This window comes from Eublepharis macularius, chromosome 15, assembly GCF_028583425.1.
Source record: "Eublepharis macularius isolate TG4126 chromosome 15, MPM_Emac_v1.0, whole genome shotgun sequence".
Taxonomy (NCBI): Eukaryota; Metazoa; Chordata; class Lepidosauria; order Squamata; family Eublepharidae; genus Eublepharis; species Eublepharis macularius.
This window is the reverse complement of record NC_072804.1, coordinates 31,762,101-31,785,457: the sequence shown is the minus strand read 5'-3', so window position 1 is coordinate 31,785,457 and position 23,357 is coordinate 31,762,101. Positions and strand designations below refer to the sequence as shown.

The 23,357-nt window shown below is 44.7% G+C and overlaps 1 protein-coding gene across 1 annotated transcript; it reads right to left on the bottom strand.

The window, feature by feature from the left end:
- Positions 1–1,369: 1,369 nt before the first annotated feature.
- On the bottom strand, positions 1,370–19,945 carry TRMT44 (tRNA methyltransferase 44 homolog). Its single transcript, XM_054999893.1, has 11 exons — positions 19,576–19,945; positions 17,621–17,738; positions 15,676–15,895; positions 13,505–13,573; positions 12,662–12,769; positions 11,792–11,863; positions 10,897–10,997; positions 9,226–9,409; positions 7,883–8,258; positions 5,751–5,867; positions 1,370–4,464 (listed from the first exon to the last, which is right to left on the bottom strand). The coding sequence occupies exons 1-11, from the start codon at positions 19,943–19,945 to the stop codon at positions 4,169–4,171; spliced, it is 2,031 nt and encodes a 676-aa protein (XP_054855868.1). The 3' UTR covers positions 1,370–4,168.
- Between the last annotated feature and the right edge of the window lie 3,412 nt (positions 19,946–23,357).

Here is a 23,357-nt window from a genome sequence, read left to right as displayed (position 1 = left end):
GCCAACAGAATCCTTAAGATGCAAGACTGTTTATTGCCATCACTGATAATCCTAAGGATTGTTAGGCAGAGGCAAAAAGAATCTCTGGAGAAGAAGGTGATGATGGAAGATGGTGTCAATACTGAAGGCAGAAAAAGAGAACGGCTGCAGTCAAGGGAGGGATGGTTTAAAAGGACTGGTTCAGCCTGCTTGGTAAAAAAGGCTCTCTATTTCCCCACCACCACCACCCATGGTGGTGACCCGATTCATAAAGATCCGGATTTCCAAATCAGGTCCAGCATGCTGGCCCTGATTCAGAAATCCCAAATCAAAGTTTCCTGAAGCGATGTGGGTTGCTTTGGGAAGCTTCAGGGCGCTTTCAAACCTGCGGCAGGCTCGATTCGGTTTCGTTTTCTCAGCCATGCCGGACGCTCCTCTCGGCTGGTGAAAACCATTAAGGCAGCAGCGGGGGGGGGGCAGAGAAGTCTGCTCTGGAAAGTGCGTCACTTGTGAAGGCTACAAAAAAGGAGTTGAAGTTGGTTGAGAACCAGCTGATCGGGCTACAGATGGAACGAACGCAGACAATTTTGCGTCTCCAAAACGTGAAAGAGGAGGAAAAAGAGGATCTGTGGGAGGTGGTCTCGGAACTATTGGCGATACCCGCGAGGACGACTAAAGAAGAGGTTAAAAGCGCCATTTTGGAGGTCCATCGGGCTTCTTCAAAATATGCAACAAAGCGACAGTTGCCTCGTGAGATCATTATTGACTTTTCATTTAAAAAGATTCGGGACACCATCCTATATAACTCATACAATGCGGATTTGGACTTTATGGGTTTGAAAGTCAAGATTTTGAAGGACGTTCCATTTCTAGTCCGGAAAAGGCGTTTTAAATATAAAAAGTTTGCAGCTCTTCTGAGGGACCATGGAATAAAGTACAAATGGTTATTCCCGGAAGGAATATGGTTTAGATATAAAGATCAGGCCTATAAGATATTATCAGAAGATCAACTAAAGGATTTTGAGAATAAAAACCCAGAACTCTGCTGCACCGAGAACGAAGAAAAGGAGGAGCTGGAGGGGGGGAGGAGGAGGAGAGCACCGCAACAGCGGTTGCACAGAGAGAATTGCGTCCGGGACCTAGAAGGGGGAGGAAAGTTTAATCAGAATTTGAAATGTTTATTCTCTGTATGATTAACCACTCCATCATTATCCTTTGGAGCTATTTTTGTATTATGACAGTATGAAGGGAAACATTGAAGTGTAGTGTTTAGTGTTTGTAGTTCATTCCCCCCCTTTTTCTTTTTCCACCCCCCTTTGTCCCTTCCCTCTCCCCTTTCCTTGTGATAGTCTTGTGTAGTGCTGTGTAGTGTTTTGTAGTTATGAAAAATAAAAAAAAATTATAAAAAAAAACCCTGCGGCAGGCTCCAGCTGGCAGGTGAGAGTGTCTGCCTGCCTGCCAGCTGAAGCACTGATCAGATGGGAAAGCTTATGAAAAAGTACAGCTTACAAACAGTATTCAGACCCACCAGAAAAATACAACAGATGCTACGTTCAGCAAAAGACAGTAGAGACCCCCTCAACTCTGCAGGAGTATACCGTATACCCTGCAACTGTGGACAAGTTTACATTGGGACCACAAAGCGTAGCATCCGGACAAGAATAAAAGAACATGAAAGACACTGCAGACTTGGCCATCCTGAAAAATCAGCAGTGGCTGAACATAGCCTAACTCAAACAGGACACAGTATCTTATACCAGGACACTAAAATACTTGACAACATTTCCAACTACTTTGTCAGACTGCACAGGGAAGCCATTGAAATTCATAAGCATAAGCACAATTTCAACAGGAAAGAAGAGACTTTAAGAATGAATAGAACATGGTTTCCAGCCCTGAAAAACACCGGGCTAACAAAACACTCTATGCCCGACAATAGCCCTGCAGAGAAGATTAGTACATCAAGCACCAATCCATATGCAAAAGAACCTCCTCAGGATACAGTGAAGCCTCCCTCCATTAGCATTCCACACCCTGGGAAACTCTTACAGGATGACTCAGCTCAACCCCACCCCTCCTGAGTAGATATAAATGACCTGCCAACATCTTTTCCACACTGTGACACTGAGAGAACTCTGTCTTTTGGTGCTACACCTCTGAAGATGCCAGCCACAGCTGCTGGCGAAACGTCAGGAACTACAATGCCAAGACCATGGCTATACAGCCCGGAAAATCCACAACAACCATCGTTCTCCAGCCGTGAAAGCCTTCGACAATAAACTGTAGATATGTTCAAGGTGCACACTCACATGGTGCACGTATGTTAGAAGCAGATGAGTGAGCAGGCTGTTGCCAGATCACAACATAGGATGCTTTAAGATACTCTTCAACCCCACATCACATTCACAAACCAAAACATACACCAGTAGCTTGCTCCTACACAACCTTAACCCACACTCACCTTGCCAGCCCCTCACTTCATGCACAGCAGCAGATTCTGCTTTTTTATTTATTTAATTTGTAGTCCGCTCTCCCCGCACATGGGCTCAGAGCAGATTAACAACATGTAACCTCCACACTTCTGTGCCCTCTCATACATGCAGACACCCTCAGCACACTCACACTGTTCCCTGTCAAAGTGCATTTTTGCTATAGCCATTTCTTTTGCTTTCTTAGTTGTCATTCTCAGTGTGACAATGGTCACACTCAGTGTGGTCAACTTCTGTCAAAGCCTCAATTTGTAAGCTAAGCCCCTAAAGTCTCTTTCTCCTGTCAGAAACCTGTTTACAGGTTTGCAAAAATGGAAACTTTCTTCTCATGGCCTATCAAGATGGAAATGTAGAAACCATTCAGAGCTGACACATTTGTTAGCCGTTGAAATGTTCCTCTTCCCTGCCCTTGAAAGGCAAGAGCACATGCAGCCACCTGTGGGCAAGAAGCCTTATTCAGAGCAGCTTGAACTAAGTTACCTGCCCAACACTACTCCCTGTGATTGGCTGACTCTCTCACTTGCTTTTTTTTAAAAAAAAGATGCTTACCAGCAAATCCAAACTACATGACTTCAATATACTCTGGTTCTCTCATGCCTGACAAAGAAAGCTTATGCTACACTACACTTCTTTAAAGGTGCTACGGGACTCTCTTAGTTTTTGGAAGTTAGAGAGCAATGAATTGAGACCTGGTTTTTGGCTAGGAGGGAAATGCAAATGTTTAAAACTATCTAGGAAGGCAGCCAACGTGGCTGAACGCCCATTCCTCCTTCCAGTCAGAGAAGCCACATGGGTTTATGGTCTTCACCCTCTGCCTGCCTCTGGCTATGCTTACCAGGTTCCCCCTCATTTTTTAAAAAAAGTCCTGTTTAAAAGTGGACATGGTAGCAGATTTGGGTGCAAGAAGGACTCCCCATCTCAGTGCTGGAATCTGTTGCCATAAAGCCTGTCCAAGACAAAGATGTGATCACACAGCAGTTTCTTATTCAATGGGGACTGAAGCGCAACAGCCAGATTCATCCATGCTCCTGTCCCCTCTGATCGAAATCTGCAGGCACGCAAGAATCCATTGCACATTGCTGGAAAGATTCTGATGCGGGCGCACAATATGGCTTTCAAGCCACGTAGCAGGGCCCCAGTCAGAGTAGCACAGAATGAAACAGAAGCCTTCCCTGAGATTTTGATTTCAGGTATCTTAATGTTTTAAAGAACCTATGAAAGAACCCTAAAATATGGTTCTTGATGTGCCGGAATGGAACAAACACCATTACCAACTGAACATGCCAACGAGTAGCACCTGGCTGAATGCAGAGACCAGTGAAGCCAGGAAAGCAGGAAGCGAGCAAAAACCAGCTCCTCCATGCCATCACTGAGACAATTTTAAAGCGACAAAACAAAACTCACTTTTCATAAAGGGGGAAATGGGAAATTCCGTGACTGTCCTACAGACTAACAAAAATGGCCCAGAGAAAGTGTGTGTATGCAAGGCAGTTAATACCGCAACACGTTACACAACAGCAAGACCCTTACCTGCCACATTTTACTAAAAGATTTTTCCTCACCATGAACCTGTTTTGCATGTTCAGCAAAACAAAAGGAAAACAAAGCAAAAATAAAACATCTTGAAATTATTTTGAAAAATGGCGATTCAATTGGCATTTTACTATAGAAATGAAAATCAGCATTGTTAGGGTATGCCATCAGATGAAGTGCAGCGCTCCTAATGGGTCCTGGAGTCCACCAGAGCCAGTCCTTACTGCTTGGCACAACTTTTCCTTGGCACAGCCTGGGGGAGGCCTCAGTTCCTCAATGCCGTGAGCATAAGAACAGCATTCGGAAGTCAACGGACAGCCATGAGGATGGTGAATGTCAAACCAACACAAACGGGTTTTTGTGGCTTTCGAGGAAACTCTTTGCTTAGCTAGCACGCCTGGCTTCTTTTTGCTTGGCAGCTTCTCTTCTCTCCAGTCACGAATATAAACTCTTCCATTGAGCACTGAAGTGAAGAGGAAGATACAGAGATGGAGTGTGTGTGTCTCTCCAACTATATGAAGCAGAATGCACTTTGCACCCATCTGCAAAGTAACCCCCTGCCCCCAAACACAAAACACATGAACAGCACACTGGTTAACACCAAGGACGTTGGTATTTTTTATTTTTCATGTTCAGTGATCCTAAACCAACAGCATTTTGGAGGTCCCAGCAGCATTTCATGGCCATCTGGCACGTTCTGCAGAAGCAGCCCTGCCTTTGCAATCACACCACCCAGGGCTCTTCTCCTAGCCCCAGCCTGTTCCTCCAGCTGGCCTCATGATTCACTTTTGGGGAGGGATGGAAAACATTTAAAGACCACAAAAGATTTGTTTACTCTTATAACACATCTGATAACAACAACGTTCGATTTATAGAGCACCCTTCGGGACAACTTAACACCCACTTACAGCGGTTTATGAAGTGTGTTATTATTATCCCAACAACAATCACCCTGTGAGGGGGGTGGGGCTGAGAGAGCTCCGAGAAGCTGTGACTGACCCAAGGTCACCCAGCTGGCTTCAAGCGGAGGAGTGGGAAATCAAATCCAGTTCTCCAGATCAGAGTCCTGCTGCTCTTACCCACTACACCAAACTGGCTCTCTTACAATCTCTCTTATATCTTGCTATAACCATTTAAAGAGTTGCCAAGGTTTGGAAAACTGGCAATGGATTACCTGTTCATTCCGGCATCATCTGTGCCTAAAGAATGTACATTTTCCATTGCTGGCCTTCCATTAATCGCCTATGTATAAGGCTAACACTGGAGCACCTTAACATTTTTTTCTTAACAAAAATCAGTAGCAGAGCTGCTAATATTTAAGAGTGTGTAATGTAAGCCAGATACATTGTGAACTTATTAAAACTAAATTTTGATGGTTTATATGGTTCTATTAAAAAGAGGAGGTGATTTTTGCCAGTTTTCCCCTTCCGCAAGAGACCTCTGATTCCCTCCAAATTATTCCTGGGGTCTTCTGTTCCCTGCAAGCAACATTACACAGAGGCACTTTTGGCTAGTACAGGAGGGGGGAATTGGCAAAGATCACTCGCTGCCATGCCTGCAGAAATTCTAGTCAGGATCCAAGCCTGTGTGTCTCAAACTGCTAGCTGGCCTTCAAAATAAGAAACATTCCTGCAATAATTTATGAACACCTACCAATTATGTTTTGTTCGTTTTCACAGTAACTTACACAGGTACGCCACAGTTATTTCTGTTGTACAGATGGGGAAGCAAAAGTTTTCATGTTCCTACCTTCAAACACTTGATGATGGTTTCTAAGCAAGGTCTGCAGGCCTCCATATTCATTCTTCAGGCTTTTCAAAGTATCCTCATTTAAATGAGTTGCAATTTCACTCAAGGTGAGACTCTCTACAGAAAACAAATATGAGACTTTTACATTTAGGCTCCTGAGAATGCAGAGCCATTATTCTTCTCTGTGTCTTGCTGAACATGCCCTCATCTGTGCAGCCACAGTGCATAAAAGACTCATATGAACGGCACAGGTCAATAACTGCACCCCACCCCTTATCCAAAGATGACTTCTTAAGAAGTGGGCAAATCCCAAGTTCCTTCCCAGCTGCCAAGGCAATCTCTCTTGTAAGAGGGACCTATTACTGGACTCCCTCATAGTTTTTAGCAACTTCTCCCACCGGGATGGACAAGGATGTAGGAAGTAGCCTGAACAACCCCCAAACACTATCAATCAGGGAAACCAACTTGAAGCTATTCATGGAACTCTGACAAGAGGCTGCTATTGATACCTCCAGAATAGGATCTGTTCTTAAACTGGTATCTCACTGGATAAGAGAGATTTTCTTGGTGAAAAACCAGGTACAATCATTACACCTAATGTCCCACTCAAAGTGTGTTACCCAAAATGAGTTCACACTCAAAGTGTGCTGCTTAGGAAACATTAAGCTCTGAACCATCCTAAATAGTTTTACTGACCGAGATTCAGCAGACACAATGGTAGCAAAAAAAAAGTCATCTTTGCAGCCACTGTTGCCATGTTTTCATCCCTTAAATGGACTCTAGAGAATATTCTGTCTTATTTGCTACATGTTTTCTCCCCTACCTCTTCAGAGCTTCCAGCTCCCTGGTAAACCAAGATGCCAGAAGGTGCTAAGCAGCAACTCTGTCGATAGCATTGGGCCAATCAGCATTACAAACTGACACAAAGGTCTCTACAGAATCAACATACGTGTATGTCTCTGTGGACTTCACACATTCCTCTCAGATTAATAAGAACAACAACAACATTCTATTCATATAATGCCCTTCAGGACAACTTAACACCCACTCAGAGCGGTTTACAAAGTATGTTATAATTATTCCCACAACAATCACCCTGTGAGGTGGGTGGGGCTGAGAGAGCTCCGAGAAGCTGTGACTGACTCAAGGTCCCTCAGCTGGCTTCAAGTGGAGGAGTGGGGAATCAAACCCAGCTCCCCTGAGCTCTTAACCACTACATCAAACTGAAGCAGTATTTCTTCTCAATAAAAGAAGCCACCATCACCCCAAACCCCAAAGGAAATGGCACCTTGCCTAGGGCTTTATTTGTGATAGGGCTCACCAGGGATAAATACTGGGATTTGTTTTCATAACAAGGTCATAAAGTATGTGAGGAAGATTACGAGCACGTGGACAACGCATTTTCATCAAAACTGAACAGCTATACTTATTTCCTCATGTCACTCCCATATATTTGCTATTAAAAACTCAGGCTTACTGTGGATTTGGTTCAGTTGTTACATGGGCCTAAATTCCAGCACTCCTCATCTTTCTGTAAATGAAGACTTTCCTCATTTTCCACTGGCAACCTATGGAACAGATAATTCTGTGCTCCTCTACAGAGATCCATTCCTGGTTCCCCCTATCCCCACCTCTGCTTTTTAGCTCACAAAATGCTTCCATCCCTCCACTCTCTAAACGTCCAAGAAACAAGATCTCCTCTGGTCCCACCCAGAGAGGGCAATATTGTGCCAAAGTTCAGCCCAGGATTTTCTGAGACAAGAGCCCATCCCTTGACAAAACAGCCTACTCTGTGTCCCCTAACTCCTCTGTCCCCTTTCCTCCTCACTACATACGGTAACATTAGATCATACTTCTCTTGCTTTCTATACGGAATTTAAAAGTTGAGAAAACTTTCAGGATGTGCACAATTCACAGCACTACACTGTAAGAACAACACGCGTATTAAAATGCTTTTAGATCTCATGCTTCACTGGAGAGCTGATGTGGTGTCATGGTTAGAATGTTGGACTAGGATCTCAGAGACTCAGAGTATAACTAACTAAATACAAATTCAAAGAAACTCAAATCTTTTCAGAATGGCTATAGTGCTCATGGCACATTTTCGTTTTGTACATTAAGTAAAACCTTACCTCCTCGATTCCATGCATCTGAAGTTCCAGATAAATCTTGGATTCCACTTAACAACAGGTTTGCTACTTTCAAAACCACGCTGTCTACAAAGTCTTGGGGGAGAGTAGTGCAGTTTCGGATTGGTTCCTTTCCTCTGGGCTGAAAGCTACATATTAAGGCTCCTTCCCCAGCAGTATTTTGTGGTCCTTCTCTGCCTGCAACTAGTCCTCTGACATTGTGAGCAGCCAGGTGATTCTCACTGGAATGCAACCCCTCCGTCTTATCTGGCATTGTCATCCTGCAGCTTCTACGACTATTGATGTAATGTGCTCGCTGATCATCAAGTGCAGTACCTTGCGCTGCGAGATATGTTCTAGACCTTCCAATTAAACATACCTAAAAAAGCAACAACAGAATTCCTCCAATGTTAATGATGATCACTAGACAAAATATTAAATCGGCCAGAACAAAAACAGGTTCCCACTCTGAGGTCATCTGTTCACAGGTTTGTAGTGACCAATCACTTACACTAATGCCCTAGATTATGGATTTCCAATACACACCAGCCTGCTATAGATACACCGCCACTTTATTCATGGGGCAGCTGCAGGTTTTAATGTAGCCTTCGACAGAGTGTCCATTTTATCCTCCACTGTAGCTCCCTTCTCTCCAACTTGTGACTACTCTAGAGGGAGTCATGTGTGACTTCCTCGCATTCCTTTTGCCCAAGTGATGCTGAGGTCTCTAAAAGGAGAAAGAGAGTCACTGCAATGCTGCAAGTTCTCCTGGCCAAGTAAGAGGGCTACTCTGTCAAGCTGCCTCCAGACATGCTTCCAATTGGGAAGTGGTAGATCAACCAAATCTCAATGGCTTGGAGGGGACTCTCTGCTAGCCTATGGGCTTTGGCAGGTGCTCAAGGATACTGACTCCGATGACAGGCCTGATTATTAGTATGAATCATACAAGTCCCAGCATATGAAAGCCCCCTGCAAAGAAAAAGAAAAGAGAGAGCGAGCGAGCGAGCGAAGAGAGAGAGACTCCTCATCTGATGTAGTTACTGAGCGATTAACCTAACTACGCCTTCCCTTCTCTTCCCATTAGTTCAAGGGAAAACCACAAACACTAAGCAGAAATGTAGCCCTTTAATGGGAAAAGAACAGAAGCAAAAAAACTTTCTACCAACCCAGACAAGACCCTGATTTGCCACGTGCTTTCTCTCTCTTGGACTTCACTCATCAAAAGTGAGGTGACAATCACAGTTCTGGCTTCAGACATTTATTGCTGCTGCAGCCCAGGATCAAACATCGAAAGCATCAGAGGTTAATTAAAGTGCATTAAATAAAACAATGCTAAAGGAAGTTACCCTTTTGGTTGAAGGAATTCGGAGACAATCTTCTTCAACATTAAAGCCACATACAAGTCCCACTTCTGTAACGAAATCAAGATATTCTCTGTACTGGGTCTTCTTACTTTGCCTCCGATTAAATTTGCCATGGAAGTCAAAGAAGCAGCAAGGCAGGACAAAATAGCAACAAGAATAGGAAGACCTGCAACAAGAGGAAATGTTAGTAAAGACACATTTCCCCTGTTGGGGTTTACAAATATTCCCATTCGCCTAAAAATTGTTCAATCTGCCAAATTTGGCACCAATGATAAAGATTTCACTAGATTCTCAGAATGAACCCTGCAACAATCTTATCTTCCTGTCCAAAATTTCAGAGGAGCTAAGCTGGATAAGCAAGTAACAAGAATGACATTTCTATTATAATTTACTTTCAAATTCAAGACAAATAAGTGACATTATATCGCTTTTACAGAACTTTTCCGGGTTTTCCTTCGTATTTTACAAAAAGACCTAATTTGCTGAAGTTACATTGACCATCCACCAAACATCTTTTTTGGCTCTGCCATACTGAGGAGAGCCTGCAGTTCCCCACCTCAGCACAAACACATCTGCTGTCCCCACTGGAGCCTGATGCCCGATGCTGTGAGGTGCATTGAGCTCTTCTCAAATCTTTAGTCTCAGGGAACCACAGGGGTACCCAGCTCACAACCAATGCCTTCCATGGTGACTAAAGAGTTAGAGTTGCCAGCCCCCCACAAAGGGCAAACCAAGGGGGACAGGTGCAGAAGGGGTGGAACTTATCTGTGCACATACTTGCAAAGGCATCATTTCCGGTGTAACCTGGAAGCAACAGGTCACACCAGGGACCAATTCTCTAAAAATCAGCCCAAAATATAGTGTTTGGGGCCCCTTTTTACAGATGCAGACCCAGAGCAAACCATTACTTCCAAGTTACACTGGAAATGACATCACTTGCCAGTGCCAAAGTGAGCATACTTCCTTTGCACACATGCCTCTGGCCTCCCTCTCCTATTTCCCGGGGCCTTTCCCTCTGCTAGCCAGGTGAGCGGTGGCAGCTGGGACTCTTCCCACAGGATGCGCTTTTCATGTGTAGCGATAACTGTACTTTCATAGTGCTCTTCTAGACAGATTAGTGCCCCATTCTGAGCAGTGAACAAAGTCAGTGTTATTATTAGTCCCACAATACAGCAGGGCAGCTGAGGTTGAGAGGAACGGCTTACCCAAGGCCACCTACTGAGTTCATAGCACTAGTGGGATTTGAACCAGAGTTCTAATTTGCAACCCAACCACTTAACCACTATACTATAGCAGCTCTCTCCATAGCTGAAGCAAAATGTACGTGACGTGCCAAACAGAAAAAAATCCTGTGTGTTTAGATTTTGCTCCAACCTCTTCAGTTAGCAGTATACCAAATTTGGTGATTGTCCAGACCATGAAACTTTCAGTACATTTTCTTAGGACTTCATTCTACTGTACCTTTAAATAACTTTTATGATTTTAAATAATGTACATTATAGCCTCCGTATTTGTTCTGCTTTCATTGTGCACTGTTCTATGCATGCTAATAGAACAGCAATTTATAATTTGTTAAGGAGAAAATGAACAATCCTGCAGTAGCTCTTTATCCACATCACAGCAATTCCCGTTTTCAGGTCTGGCAAAGATTACCTGGCTGCAATTACCGGTATCCATGGCGTCAACTCATCAGAATGATTTCCAATTAACCAGTCAGCATCTGGATACAGGTTGTTCGGACTAGCTGCACATTCCTAAAAGGAATCAAGACATGACTGAGGATGAGGCGTGGCCAAGACAGACATATTGAAAAGAATTCTGATTCTTTTAACCACTTTGGAGGCTCTCTATCATAACACAAGATCCAAATGTCTCCTCTCATACTGCCCAGCCTGCCAGTTAAGGTCTGCCAGTTAAGCCTTGCTCTCTGTGCCCCTGCCCTCCCCCTTGAGGCTCACCTGGCATCTACTTTCCTTTAGGCACCAGGCCAAAACACATCTTTTTTAACCCAGGCTTTTAATCAGAGGTTTTATCTTCAACTTTTTAAAGGTCTGCTTTATGCATAGTTTTTATACTGCTTATATCCAATGGCTTATGTTTTAATATTGAGGTTTTTAATTGTAAGCTTCCTCAAGCAGGACACTGAAGAGGTTGCATAGAAATAAATAAAATGTATGTACCCACCCAGTATTAACAAAAAAGTTGATTCAGAGAGTGAAAGCTGCTTACAACGGAGCAGACACCCACTCCCCTTTGCACAAGCAAAAAGGGCCTTCCACTCATTCAAGAGCTGGGTTGGATTCTACTTAGCATTTTCTGACATTACTGAAAATATTTTCAGCTTCCTCTTGTATGTAAATAAAGCCCTGTATAACATACCACAATGTATTTCAAATTATTTTGTATATAATAGTTAACGTTTTGTCGTCATAAGAGTTAAGATTATTTTAGAGAATGTGTTCACAAAAAAGAAAACAAACCACCCACCCACATGTGAGCAATACAAAGTTGGGTAATACTGTACAGAGCACACTTTTTAAAACAATACCTCCAAGTGCGTTTGTGGGCCATACATGTTCCATACTTTTCTTCTTCTAACATCAATCCCTTTACCAGGATGCTGAAAGATTTCATTCAGAATTATTTGTTAAATGATATTAATCATACCTTATGATTCAGGCACACCCCTCTTCCCCAGAATAATACAAACAATGGCCAAAACTCCACCTTGAAATACAACCCTCCTCCTCCATTTTCATTTTTACCTTCAAGTCCCGAGCTCTCATTCCAGGGTGCATGCTACTTTTCTTTAACTGACAGTAAGGCAACACACTTGACAGTATCATTAACTGGAGGGGATGAGGAGCACATAAGGATGTCTTGCACCCCAAACACATTGCTTAATTTCCCCCCATCAAGTGAACGGCAGACACTTGCTTATATGGCAGAATGTGTATCCAGGATCTCTGATGGAATGAGGGCTAAACTTGGCCCTTGCTAACTCCCAATTTCTTGGACAGAGCAAACTCCCCCCGCCCCTCAAAATTCCTGCCAACTGATGCCTAGAATGAAATTTGTTCTACAGAACACAATTTGAGTCAAGAGAATAAAGCCAAGTTCAGGTTTCTTACACTGGTCAAACTAAAATAGGGCAAAGGGATGGAAGTTACAAAGGGCATTTTATATATAATACAATACATGTTCCAGTGTTGAGCCCTGATAGCCAAAAGAGGTTCCACGGTTAAGACCTGACACAGATGTGAGAACAAAACCTGGAACTACAGGAGCTACCAGGAAATTTCTCCAGCATGCAGCTAGGACGGAGGAGGAAACAGGACCTGCACAGCTAGCAATCCCATAAAGTCAGAGACAGAGGGAAACCAGTACAGGTTAAGAAATGTTTCTCAAAGAATGTTACCCCTTCGCTGCTTAGTATGTTGACCAGAAGACCATTTCCACAACCAAGGTCCACAAAAGACTGTTTTCTGGACAGGCCTTTGGCAGCTCTCTCATCTTCCCAAAGGATCTAAGAAAAGACAAAACCCAAATTTTAAAGACAGTAAAGAAAATGAGCACACATTAGCAATACATAGAAATGAATGAGTTCTCATTAAACTGGCATGATCAGGTTAAGCAGTCACACTTCACTCTTCTGATAATAAGAAGGTGCATATTAAAATCTCATAGAACTGAAAAAATGTGTATTAATAACAACATTTGATTTATATACCACCCTTCAGGACAACCTAACACCCACTTAACAAAGTGGGTGTTTACAAAGTATGTTATAATTATCCCCATAACAAACACCCTGTGAGGTGGGTGGGGCTGAGAGAGCTCTGAGAGAGCTGTGACTGACCCAAGGTCACCCAGCTGGCTTCAAGTGGAGGAGTGGGGAATCAAACCTGGTTCTCCAGATTAGAGTCTTGTGCTCTTAACCACTGCACCAAACTAGCTGAAAATTATCATAGCATTCCTGAGGTCAGATTGATCTTTGATTTAATCCTGCATGGCATTTCTTGTATTCTTGTTCAATTCACTGTATACAGGAAGTGCAATGTACACTCACATTGCTACATGACGGATTTTTAACAGTGTAATTTATTTCAAATGCCGTAGCATACCAGTATATGAATTAGTCTACAAGTACATACAAACATTTTAAGCACTTTGCAAAAGAGCCATTCTTAATACATCTACATTTGTGATGTATTTTGATTAGAAATAGTGTGCAAAAACTGGTGCTTAAAAAACCACCTACCAACAGATACGCAGCTATAGCAACATCTTCATATACAAATTTCTGAGGGTCTGTTACTTCAGGCCACACCTTCAGATAAACAAGGCACAGAGACCTGAAATTAATTATCAGTATTACATGCTATTCACTTACCAAGTTTCTTGATACATATTATGCAATTAGTCCTTCCTCCAAAGAAAACATTTATTCTTAGCCACTGATGCAGAGGAGTTAGCCGTGTTAGTCTGTGGTAGCAAAATCAAAAAGAGTCCAGTAGCACCTTTAAGACTAACCAATTTTATTGTAGCATAAGCTTTCGAGAATCAAGTTCTGTTCGTCAGATGCCTGATACAGAGAAAGGTCAAATACAGAAGAGCAGGAGAGAGGTCTTCTCTCTCCTTCTCTTCTGTATTTGACCAGTCTCTGTATCAGGCATCTGACGAAGAGAACTGTGATTCTCGAAAGCTTATGCTACAATAAAATTGGTTAGTCTTAAAGGTGCTACTGGACTCTTTTTGATTCTTAGCCACTGGATCTCAAAACTGTAGTTAGATAGGGATGGAGTGACAACTTCATTTTCCAAAATTCCTTTTCCGGCACAGAAGGGCACAAGCAGCACTTTTAACCCTCACTCTTCAGCTGGTGAGTGGGACTTCCCCCGACCAGCTGAACAAGCCGTTCTGGCGCATTCCAGCAGGAAAAAAGGCCTGCCCGTGAGCATATGAAGCTGCCTTATCCCGAGTTAAATTTCTTCCTTCTTTCTAATCTACAGAGAGGAACTAAACCACGCATAGTACACCTCCATCAAGCCTCGTCGCAGTACCTTTAACCTTCTCATGGGTTTGTTTAAATCAGATGTTAAGTTGTAGCAAGCTAACAGAACTGTCCACTAAGCTGGCAGAATTTCCGTTTGAGGCCAGGAAATGCTGGATGGGGACAAGTCAAACTCAAGTCACATCTCTCTCTACTCCTTATCTGAAAAAGAGGATGTGTTTTGCGCATTTAACTACGTAATCCATATGACAACATCTGTGGAAGAACCCTGGCACATGTTTTCAGATCTCTGGCACATTCATGTAACTTGAGACAAGGACTGGGTACAGCCAGATTCAAATCTGAACTCTGCTATGAAGGTCAATAGGTGACGGGTACCAATATCTGCCTCTCGTCCCAACCTACCACACAGGGCTGTGGAGCAGATAAAATGAGAAGAGGGAAGAATAACTGGCACCATGCTGAGAGCTTTGGAAGAAGGCTGAGATTTTTAAAAAAGCAACTAATAGATATGGACAAGAACTGTGTAATCTGCCTTGGGTCTCAGTGAAAAAGGCAGAGTGTAAATTATTATTATGCTACTACCAACAGCCCCAGAAAGGGATCTCTGTCTATAACTGTAATGATACCAGCATCCCAGCTGCGTCCTCTCCTACTGCTTCACATACTCTGGCATCCAATTGTTCTCATAAAAAGGATTAATTACCAGCTAAAATTTATCATAATGTTAAATATAAGATGTTGAGTATAAAATCTTGAGTTTAAGTAAGTAAGGAGATGGAGAGGAGTAATATTTTGCAACTTAAACATGCTGTTATGTTTCTTTATGTATTGTTGATTGTCTTTTTTTCAAATAAAAATTCAAAAAGTTTGTTTTTGGTCCTGTGGATCTCACGCTTTTATCACTAATAGACACCTTTCAGTGAAAATGGAAATACAGGCTTTTGGATATTCTCCTAGTCGTTTTATAGCTGTGGGCTCAGCCCCTCTATTTTTACAGGCTCCCTTCAGAACCATTTGCAAGACTGACAACACAAAACACAGCATTTCAGATGAACTCTCCTGCCTTTTTGCCTTTCCTTAAGTACCTCTGGTGAGGTTTAAATCCTGTATACCACTACACCATCACCGTAAAAGCGAGCAACCTTAGAACCCCTGCAAAAAAGAGGTTTTGCTCTCAGCTGTATAAACAGATACTACAAGCCCTGCTTCCCACACTGGACAAACAGTTATACACTGTGAGTGAAAAGTTCCAATTAAGCCTCTTCAATATGTATTCAAGATTATAAAAACAGCATTCAGTTTAAATGCAACTTTCTTTAAACTTCGAATAATTGATAAGAAAACTATGAAATGAGTATTTCTCCTTCCGAGAAGAAAGGCAAAATAAAAGTTCTTCAATAAATAATTCTACTTACCTTAACAATTTCTTTGTATTTTTCCTTTAAATTTTGGTAAGTGTTATTATATCTATCTACAGAAACAAGAGAGAGCGTATTCTTAAATTCACACTTTTTTGTTTCCACGGACCATTTAGCCAGTTTAGTCAGCAGTTCATTTCCAAGCCATGTTATCTTGGGGTACAGAATTCCATCTGAAATATAGTTTTCTGGAGACGGTGATAAAACTGAGAGAGACCTTTAAACAACATTAAAAAAAATATAAATCAGAGTCACTCAAGCGAAAGCAATTGCATGCAGTTGTGCCATATGTCACCAATGTGACAAGAAAAACCTTAAGTTATATGTTATACTGAAAGACAGTAACCAGAAAAAAGGAACATATTGAAGGCACGGCTGTGAAGATTTTAAGCATGCCAACTAACTAACCTCCTTTTGTTTCTGGAGGGAGGAAAACACAAGGAGAAGGAAGGGCCAAAAGGTTTGTGTGTCACTGAATTTAAGCTTAATTATGTTTTACTCCCATTGAGAGACAACAAAGAAAATAAGCCTGTCAGGGCTTGTTGCTGCCGCCACTGGGCAGGGCGCCAGCTGGGCCGGCCCTGACGTCAGAGGGGCACCACGGATGCTGCAGGACCCTGCTCTGTGGAAGGAGGGATGGTATACATCACCCTGACTCCCTCTCAATCCACTCGCTGGCCTGCTCAACCTGGCCTTCTTACCCCCTGCGTCCTCCATCATCTCCTCCTCCCAGAACTCTCCTCCAAACCTCCATTCTTGCACTACTCTGCTCCCACGCCACGCCATCACCCCTTACTCACACCCACCACCTCAGAGCTCTTCCTAGCCACCTTATATAGCGTTTCCTTTCCCCGCCCCGCCCTCTTTCTAGGCTTGTTCCCTCTCCTGACTTGGCCCAGCTGTGCCTTCCCTCAGGTGCTTCCCTCCTACCACTAATCCCTTCTTGGCTTCCTTGCCTTGCTGGGAGGGTGGGGTTGAATGCGAGCCATCCCCAGCTGAGGTCTCCTTGTCCTTGCTCACGAGGAGCTGCCCCAGTAGGCCTTTGAACTGCTGAGCTTGCCTGGCCTTGCTCGCGAGGAGCTGCCCCAGCCGGCTTCTGCGCTGCTGAGCTTGCCTGGCCTTGCTCGGGAGGAATTGCCCTGGCCAGCTTCTGAGCTGCCTGCTCATTGATGCTGGCTACCCATCTCCTCCCCCAGAATGCCTGTGGCAGCTCCACCTGGAGGGGCTTGGCTCCTAGCAACTCCCAAGCCAGGCTGCTGTCCTCTAGCCAGGGTGTGGCTCTGGGCTGTAGTGGCTGCTTCTCCTCCTTGGCTGGTAAGGGCTCCGTTTGGGCTGCTGCTGGGTTCCTATTCCCCCTGCCTTGGCCCTTTTCCTCTGTCCTGCTTAGCCCCCTCTCTTCCCCCTAGAGGGTGGGACTGGCTGGTCTCTCCCTGCTCCCTCCAGCCCTCTGAGGCTTTGGCCTTTTGCCCCTTCCCCCTGGAGTGGGCAGGTTCTGGACCTGGTTGCTGGCTGGGGTGGTAGGGCCACTGCCTCCCGGTTGCCTCCCACTGCTCCCTCCTGGCAAGTCTGGGGGCTGGGACTCAGACCCCAGACACAGCCAGGTTCAGCACCGTTTCCACTCTCAGAACACCTATTTGTTCCTTTTGCAAAAAGATACATTTCAGCATACAGCCTGATAAGGCACTTTGTGCAACTTAAGCTCCCGCACTGCATTTTGATCCTGCTAAAAAGACTCACTAACATCTTCTCATAGAATACCCAAGAAGCTTTTAAAACCAAATATATCGTCTGCTTCAAAACCAGACAGCTAAAGTACTGCTTCAGTAGACGACCTTGTAACAAAGCACTACAATATACAAAATTTCACAAAACTGGTTTACTGCATGTTACAAAAGAGAGAAAAATTGGGGAAGGTGGGGTGCGGAACCTTTCCAGAACTCACCATTCGTTGTCTTTTGTGTGCAGAAGTTGAATTTGATAAATGTTACAATTCTTGATCTTGTATTTTCCTTCATGGGTTTGCTCCAATGGCAAAAAGGTTACAGTCCCATTAAAAACATCTGCACAAATATACAATAGCTTTAATTACTCAAATTGGTAACCTTGAAAAGGAGAGTATAAATACAACATATTTGATAACAACATCCATACAGCATTCCATGTTCTAAGAACTTCAGTTACTTTATCCTGTTGTAATTCATGGGAGAGATCAATTTTATTGTTATCTTCATCTTGCAGATACATTGCAAGTGAGAAAGGAGAGGGCTGACCTAAGACAATCTAATCATTCCAAGGCATAGGCAAACCCAGTACTTCCTGATTCACTTGCAAATAAATAAAATAAATAAAAAACATGTTTAAAAAATTAGGCTGCTTTTTTCACTAGAGGAACTTTAAATGACAAACAAAGAAAAAGATCTAAATAATGAAAGCAAATAAGCAAATAAAAACCCTACAAACAAATCTGAGCTAGTCCAGGTCTGCCAAGCTGACACATGCAGGTCTCAGGCAACAAGTCACAGGGTAACAGCAGGGCTGCCAACTGCCGGGAGAAAAAAGATCCCATCCTTTTAATAAACACTATTCATTTCTACACATTGTTAAAGAGGCAGAACAATTTTATTCAGGTTTGTTAGCAACTCCATCTAAATCTTGCTATTCAGCATGTGCCTCTACTTGTGACTCTATGCTGGCACTGGAAAAATTTGGGTTCCGGCCCCTTTTGTCATAAAGTTCAGGGAGCATGAGCCCTACGAGGAAAGGCTGAGGGCCTTGGGAATGTTTAGTTTGGAGAAAAGGCGATTGAGGGGGGACATGATTGCTCTCTTTAAGTATCTGAAAGGCTGACATTTGGAGGAGAGCAGGGAACTGTTCCAGTTGGCAGCAGAGGGTTGGACCCGAAACAATGGGCTTAAATTACATGCACAAAGGTACCAGCTGGATATTAGGAAGAACTTTCTCATGGTCAGAGTAGTTCAAAAGTGGAATCAGCTGCCTAGGGAGGTGGTGAGCTCCCCTTCACTGACAGTTTTCAAGAAGAGGCTGGGTGAATGCTCAGAGATGCTTTAGGCTGATCCTGCACTGGGCAGGGGGTTGGACTAGATGGTCTGTATGGCCCCTTCCAACTCTATGATTCTATGATAAACACTCTCTGAGCCTAACCCTTCTCACTGGGCTGCAGTCAGAATGCTGTGCAGAAAAAAAGTTATTCTAAACAAATGCTAAAACTGATACTGGTTAATGTTCTCTGCTGTTTTACCGTTGTCCTGACCTGGATGTCAAGATAAGCGCTTGATCCTCCTAGGATAGGAGACCACCAAGGTGGTCCTCGGTCACTACACAGAGGCAAGCATTAGCAAAACACCAACACAACCACCTCTGAACATCTCTTGCCTTGAAAACCCCATGATGGGTTGCGTTTGTGCATACTCATTTTATAGTAAACATTTTCACTCCTATTTTAACATCATAAGTTATTTTAGAAGCAAGGCTAGCACGATGAGACCTCCCCTCCCCAATTTCCACAAACCTCCTTTATAACACTAGAAAGGCAGTTGTCCAATGACAAAGACATGGTTCCTAGGCTGCCAAGTCCCGTCTGAAAAATATCTGGAGATTTGGGGTTGGAACCTTGGGGGGGGGGGGTTAATAAGGAGAGTAACTTCGGCATGATAAAATGCTACAGAGTCCACCTTGCAAAGTAGCCGTTTTCTCCTGGGGAATTGACCTCTTTCACCTGAAGATCTGTTGTAATTCCGAGAGATCTCAAGCCACTGGCTCCCCCGCCCACGGAGGCGATGCCAAGGAGAGGGGGTTTTTTTCGGTAAAGAAAGGCTGCCTGGCACCAGCGAGGCTTCGCGCCCCAAAGGCCGGGAAAGGGGCTCCAATCCGGCTCACCTTTGACGACCACCTCCTGGGCGGGCGCGGGAAGGCTGCCTTTGGGCACCACGGTGCGGAGCAGCACTTCCACCTCCTGCTGGGGAGGTGCTCCCAGGCCCGACGCCGGGAGCAGGCCGAGCTCCCGGCGGCAGCTGGAGCAGCAGACGGCTTCCCAGGCGGCGTCCAGAGCGGTCGGCGACGCGCCCGTCCCCCGGGGCCGGCCCGCTCCGGGCCGGGGCAGCCTCCGTGCCTCTTCCAGGCGTGCGCCGCAGAGCCTCTTGTTGGCCACCTGCGGCTTCTCCAGCCACACGGCCACGGCCGCCCAGAAGCCGCCAGGAAGCCGGGCCGGGGGCAGGTCCCGGACGACGGCTTCCCCCAGGAGCTTCATAGCGACGACGCCCTACGGCTGGTCGCCCGGTGATGACGTCACGTCCGGCGGGCGCAGGTGCTGCCTAGAGCGGCAACTTCCGGGTCGGGTTTGGCGGGAGAGCCAGTGAAGTTCTTTGTGGAGGGGCTTCAGGGACTCCGGAGGCAAAGGGCGGGCGGCGGGGCGCGTTGCCTGCTGTGGGGCTGCCTTCGCCGCCCCTTTTCTCCGCTTGAGCCTCACTACAAGGCTGTGAAGGAAGCGAGTCCCAGGGAGCGTGCCTGTCCCAGGGTCATTCAGCGAGCTTCCACGGCCGAGTGGGGTTCAAACCCGGGACTCCCAGTTCGTTCCTGCTGCAGAATTCCAACCACGACACACTCACCCGGACTCCGTTCTGGTTCCCTCGCAGGTAGATATAGCTATATAGTTGGTTGGGTGGATTATGCTGCTCGCTAGGGCAATTAAGCATAGCTCTGTGTGCGTCGAATGGCTTTAGTGGGTATGGGATTATGCAAGATTTTAAAACTCTCATAATCAGCTAGTTTTGCTGTGACGGCTCATAAGAAAATAAAGCACAGCATCCCTCCTAAGGACTGATCAAGCATGTCTTACTCTCTTAAGCTAAGAAATGTGTGCATGTCTGTTTACTTGGCTGCATGGAATGCTAATGCAGAAGCAGCTTCCCCCAGGAAAGAGGAGATCTCAGCTCCATTTCCCCTTACCTTTCACAGTTCAGAACTCTCTTGCAAATGAAAGTCTGGAAGGAAAGCCTCTAACGATGCCCGCCTCTCTAGGCTCCCTTTGTACAGCAAATTACTCAAAACTCTTCGGTTCTTTGTTCTAACAAACACTCTGCTCCACTATTGCAGAGGAGTTAGCCGTGTTAGGCTGTGGTAGCAAAATCAAAAAGAGTCCAGTAGCACCTTTAAGACTAACCAATTTTATTGTAGCATAAGCTTTCGAGAATCAAGTTCTGTTCGTCAGATGCCTGATACCGAGACTGGTCAAATACAGAAGAGCAGGAGAGAGGTCTTCTCTCTCCTTCTCTTCTGTATTTGACCAGTCTCGGTATCAGGCATCTGACGAACAGAACTTGATTCTCGAAAGCTTATGCTACAATAAACTTGGTTAGTCTTAAAGGTGCTACTGGACTCTTTTTGACTCTGCTCCACTGTTTGCCTCCCGCCCGCAACCTTCATCCGTTTGTCTCACCTTCCCCTCAAGCTGCCTGAAACGTGAATATGGACTATTGAAATTACTTTTCTATTCTGAATGAATTATAGATAAGCTAGCACGTTAATCAACCTCACTGTAACCTTTTTTATCTCATTGGATTCGTGCAATATGTTGTAGACATTCTTACTGAAGCTTGAGCACTGGCACTTTATTGTAAACTAGCAACAATGCCCGTTGTGTGAAAAAATACAACAGGCTCTAGAAAACTGATTCTGTGAGCCCCCTCCCAGCGGCAAGTGGGCGCTTTGCAGCGGCCTGGAGCCCAGAGTGGAAGGGCTTTGAGGGAGGCACAGGGAGGAGTACGTAGGCTGTTGATTCGACAGGCGCCCTCCCAGCGGCAAGCAGGTGCTTTGCAGCAGCCTCAAAGCCAGAGTCATTGGCAATGCACCTACTCAAGGATAAAAAGTGAGTCGTCACCAGTACGGCTTGCCTTTTAAATAGTAGAGTAATACAAAGGACAGATAAAACATAGTGCAATATATATATATGAATGGTTTATTGGCATATAGCTCTTTAAAGAGGTGGTTCTTGGTCAATACAGAGACTAAGCACTAATTCAGATGAGTTGTAATTACTATAATTAATTCTACTTTCGTTGTTAGCTAACAAAATAATTGGTACATTGCATTAAATTTGCCATTAATGTTGTATAGATTGAATGTATTTTTATTGTTAAGGTTTGGGCTTAGTAAGATTTCATAGTTTTTTCTTTTTGCTTTGAAACGTGCTAGGAACAAAGCCTCTGAAGGGCACACGTTAATGAGCATCTTCTTCAACCAGCCCTGTGTTAAGTGAAGTTTGCTCAACATAACAGATTCTTTTAGAGAAAAGCCCCTAGTGCAAGCCAGAAGACAGCGGAAAGCCTGGGAGGAGAGTCAGATTGGTCGTCCATTAGAGAAGGTGGAAGAGCGTTCAACGACATCTAGTGGTCATTTAGAATAATTGCAGCAGATTTCCATTAGAGTAACTGCAGCAGATACAAACCTCTCAGAAGTCAGGCAATTGTGCTACCACAACAGCGCCACCAGCTGGATTAAATCGACATTGCAGCTCTTAATTGTAGCCATAATGGGAGACTCCACTGATAAGCCGGCATCCTCAAACGATGTCGCTGATCCTAATCAGATGGCACCAGGCAACTCAGAAGCTCAGTCTGTGCTTGGACCAAGAAACAAAAAATTGACGCACAAGATACGTGAACGTTTGTCCACCAAGAAAGCGGAAAGGCTTCAGAAAGCCAAGAAACACAGGATCAAGATGCAAAAATCTCTGGACAGACTGAACAATGTGACTGAACTGGATGATCTGTATGATTTTCGGGTGTATTTGGCAACCCACTTCATACATTAGAAGGTTCATATGAAGCGTGTCTGCAGCATTTTGGATCAGCTGAGCACGGATGAAGCATTGGATGAACAGCTGCAACTTCGGGAGGCGAATGGAGCATGGGAAAAGGTCGTTGACGACGCCATGTGCGACCTGGATGGGCGCATCAAGGAAGAGACTTCGAAACTCCTCAGCTCCACCAGCAACGAGCAGCAAGAGGGTGCTGCCACATCCAGTGATCTACTCCAACTGACTGGTTGTTCGCGCAGCATGGACCCATGCTGCCAAATATCTAGCCGTTCTCCTTACATAGCTTCATCATCCAGGCACAGCAAGTCAGCCTCAAAGGGCAGCAGCCGTTCTTCTCATCGGTCTGCGGCCACTGTGCTAGCTTTGGAGGCAATCAAGGCCAAGGCAAATGCTGCTGCTGCAACCAAGAGGCAGAATTCACCAAGAAGGAAGAGGACCTGATAAGGGAAGTTGCTAAGTTACAGCTGGCAAAGGAAGAACGGGAAGCTCAGATAGAGACACTCCGGAGGGAAGCGGAAACAGCAGAGTCGCTCGCTCGGGCTAAGATCCCAGAAGATCTTCTCCAGGACTCGGACTCAGACCACAGCTATGTCCAGAATGCTTCAAGCTGACCGAAAAGGACTATGCCTTAGGAGCTACAGTATGCCAAATAACCAAAGATGACAACATGATCCATCTATGGAAGACAAGTAATTCCTGCAATTAATGGGAAAGGAACTTCGGCAAGACAACTCCAGCAGTTGGGTCGCCCCGCTCCCTTTCCTCATGCCTAGACAGCGACTACCCAACAACCACAAACAGGCCTTGTCTCGACTCAACACCCTGCACAGGACCTGGCAAGAAG

Excerpts from the sequence above, each read along its gene's own strand:
- TRMT44 (XM_054999893.1), bottom strand. The coding sequence starts at position 19,945 with ATGAAGCTCCTGGGGGAAGCCGTCGTCCGGGACCTGCCCCCGGCCCGG. Across the intron at positions 11,864-12,661 it reads ACATACTAAGCAGCGAAGGG|CATCCTGGTAAAGGGATTGA; the intron begins GTAACATTCTTT and ends GAAATCTTTCAG. Across the intron at positions 8,259-9,225 it reads GAATTCCTTCAACCAAAAGG|GTATGTTTAATTGGAAGGTC; the intron begins GTAACTTCCTTT and ends TTGCTTTTTTAG.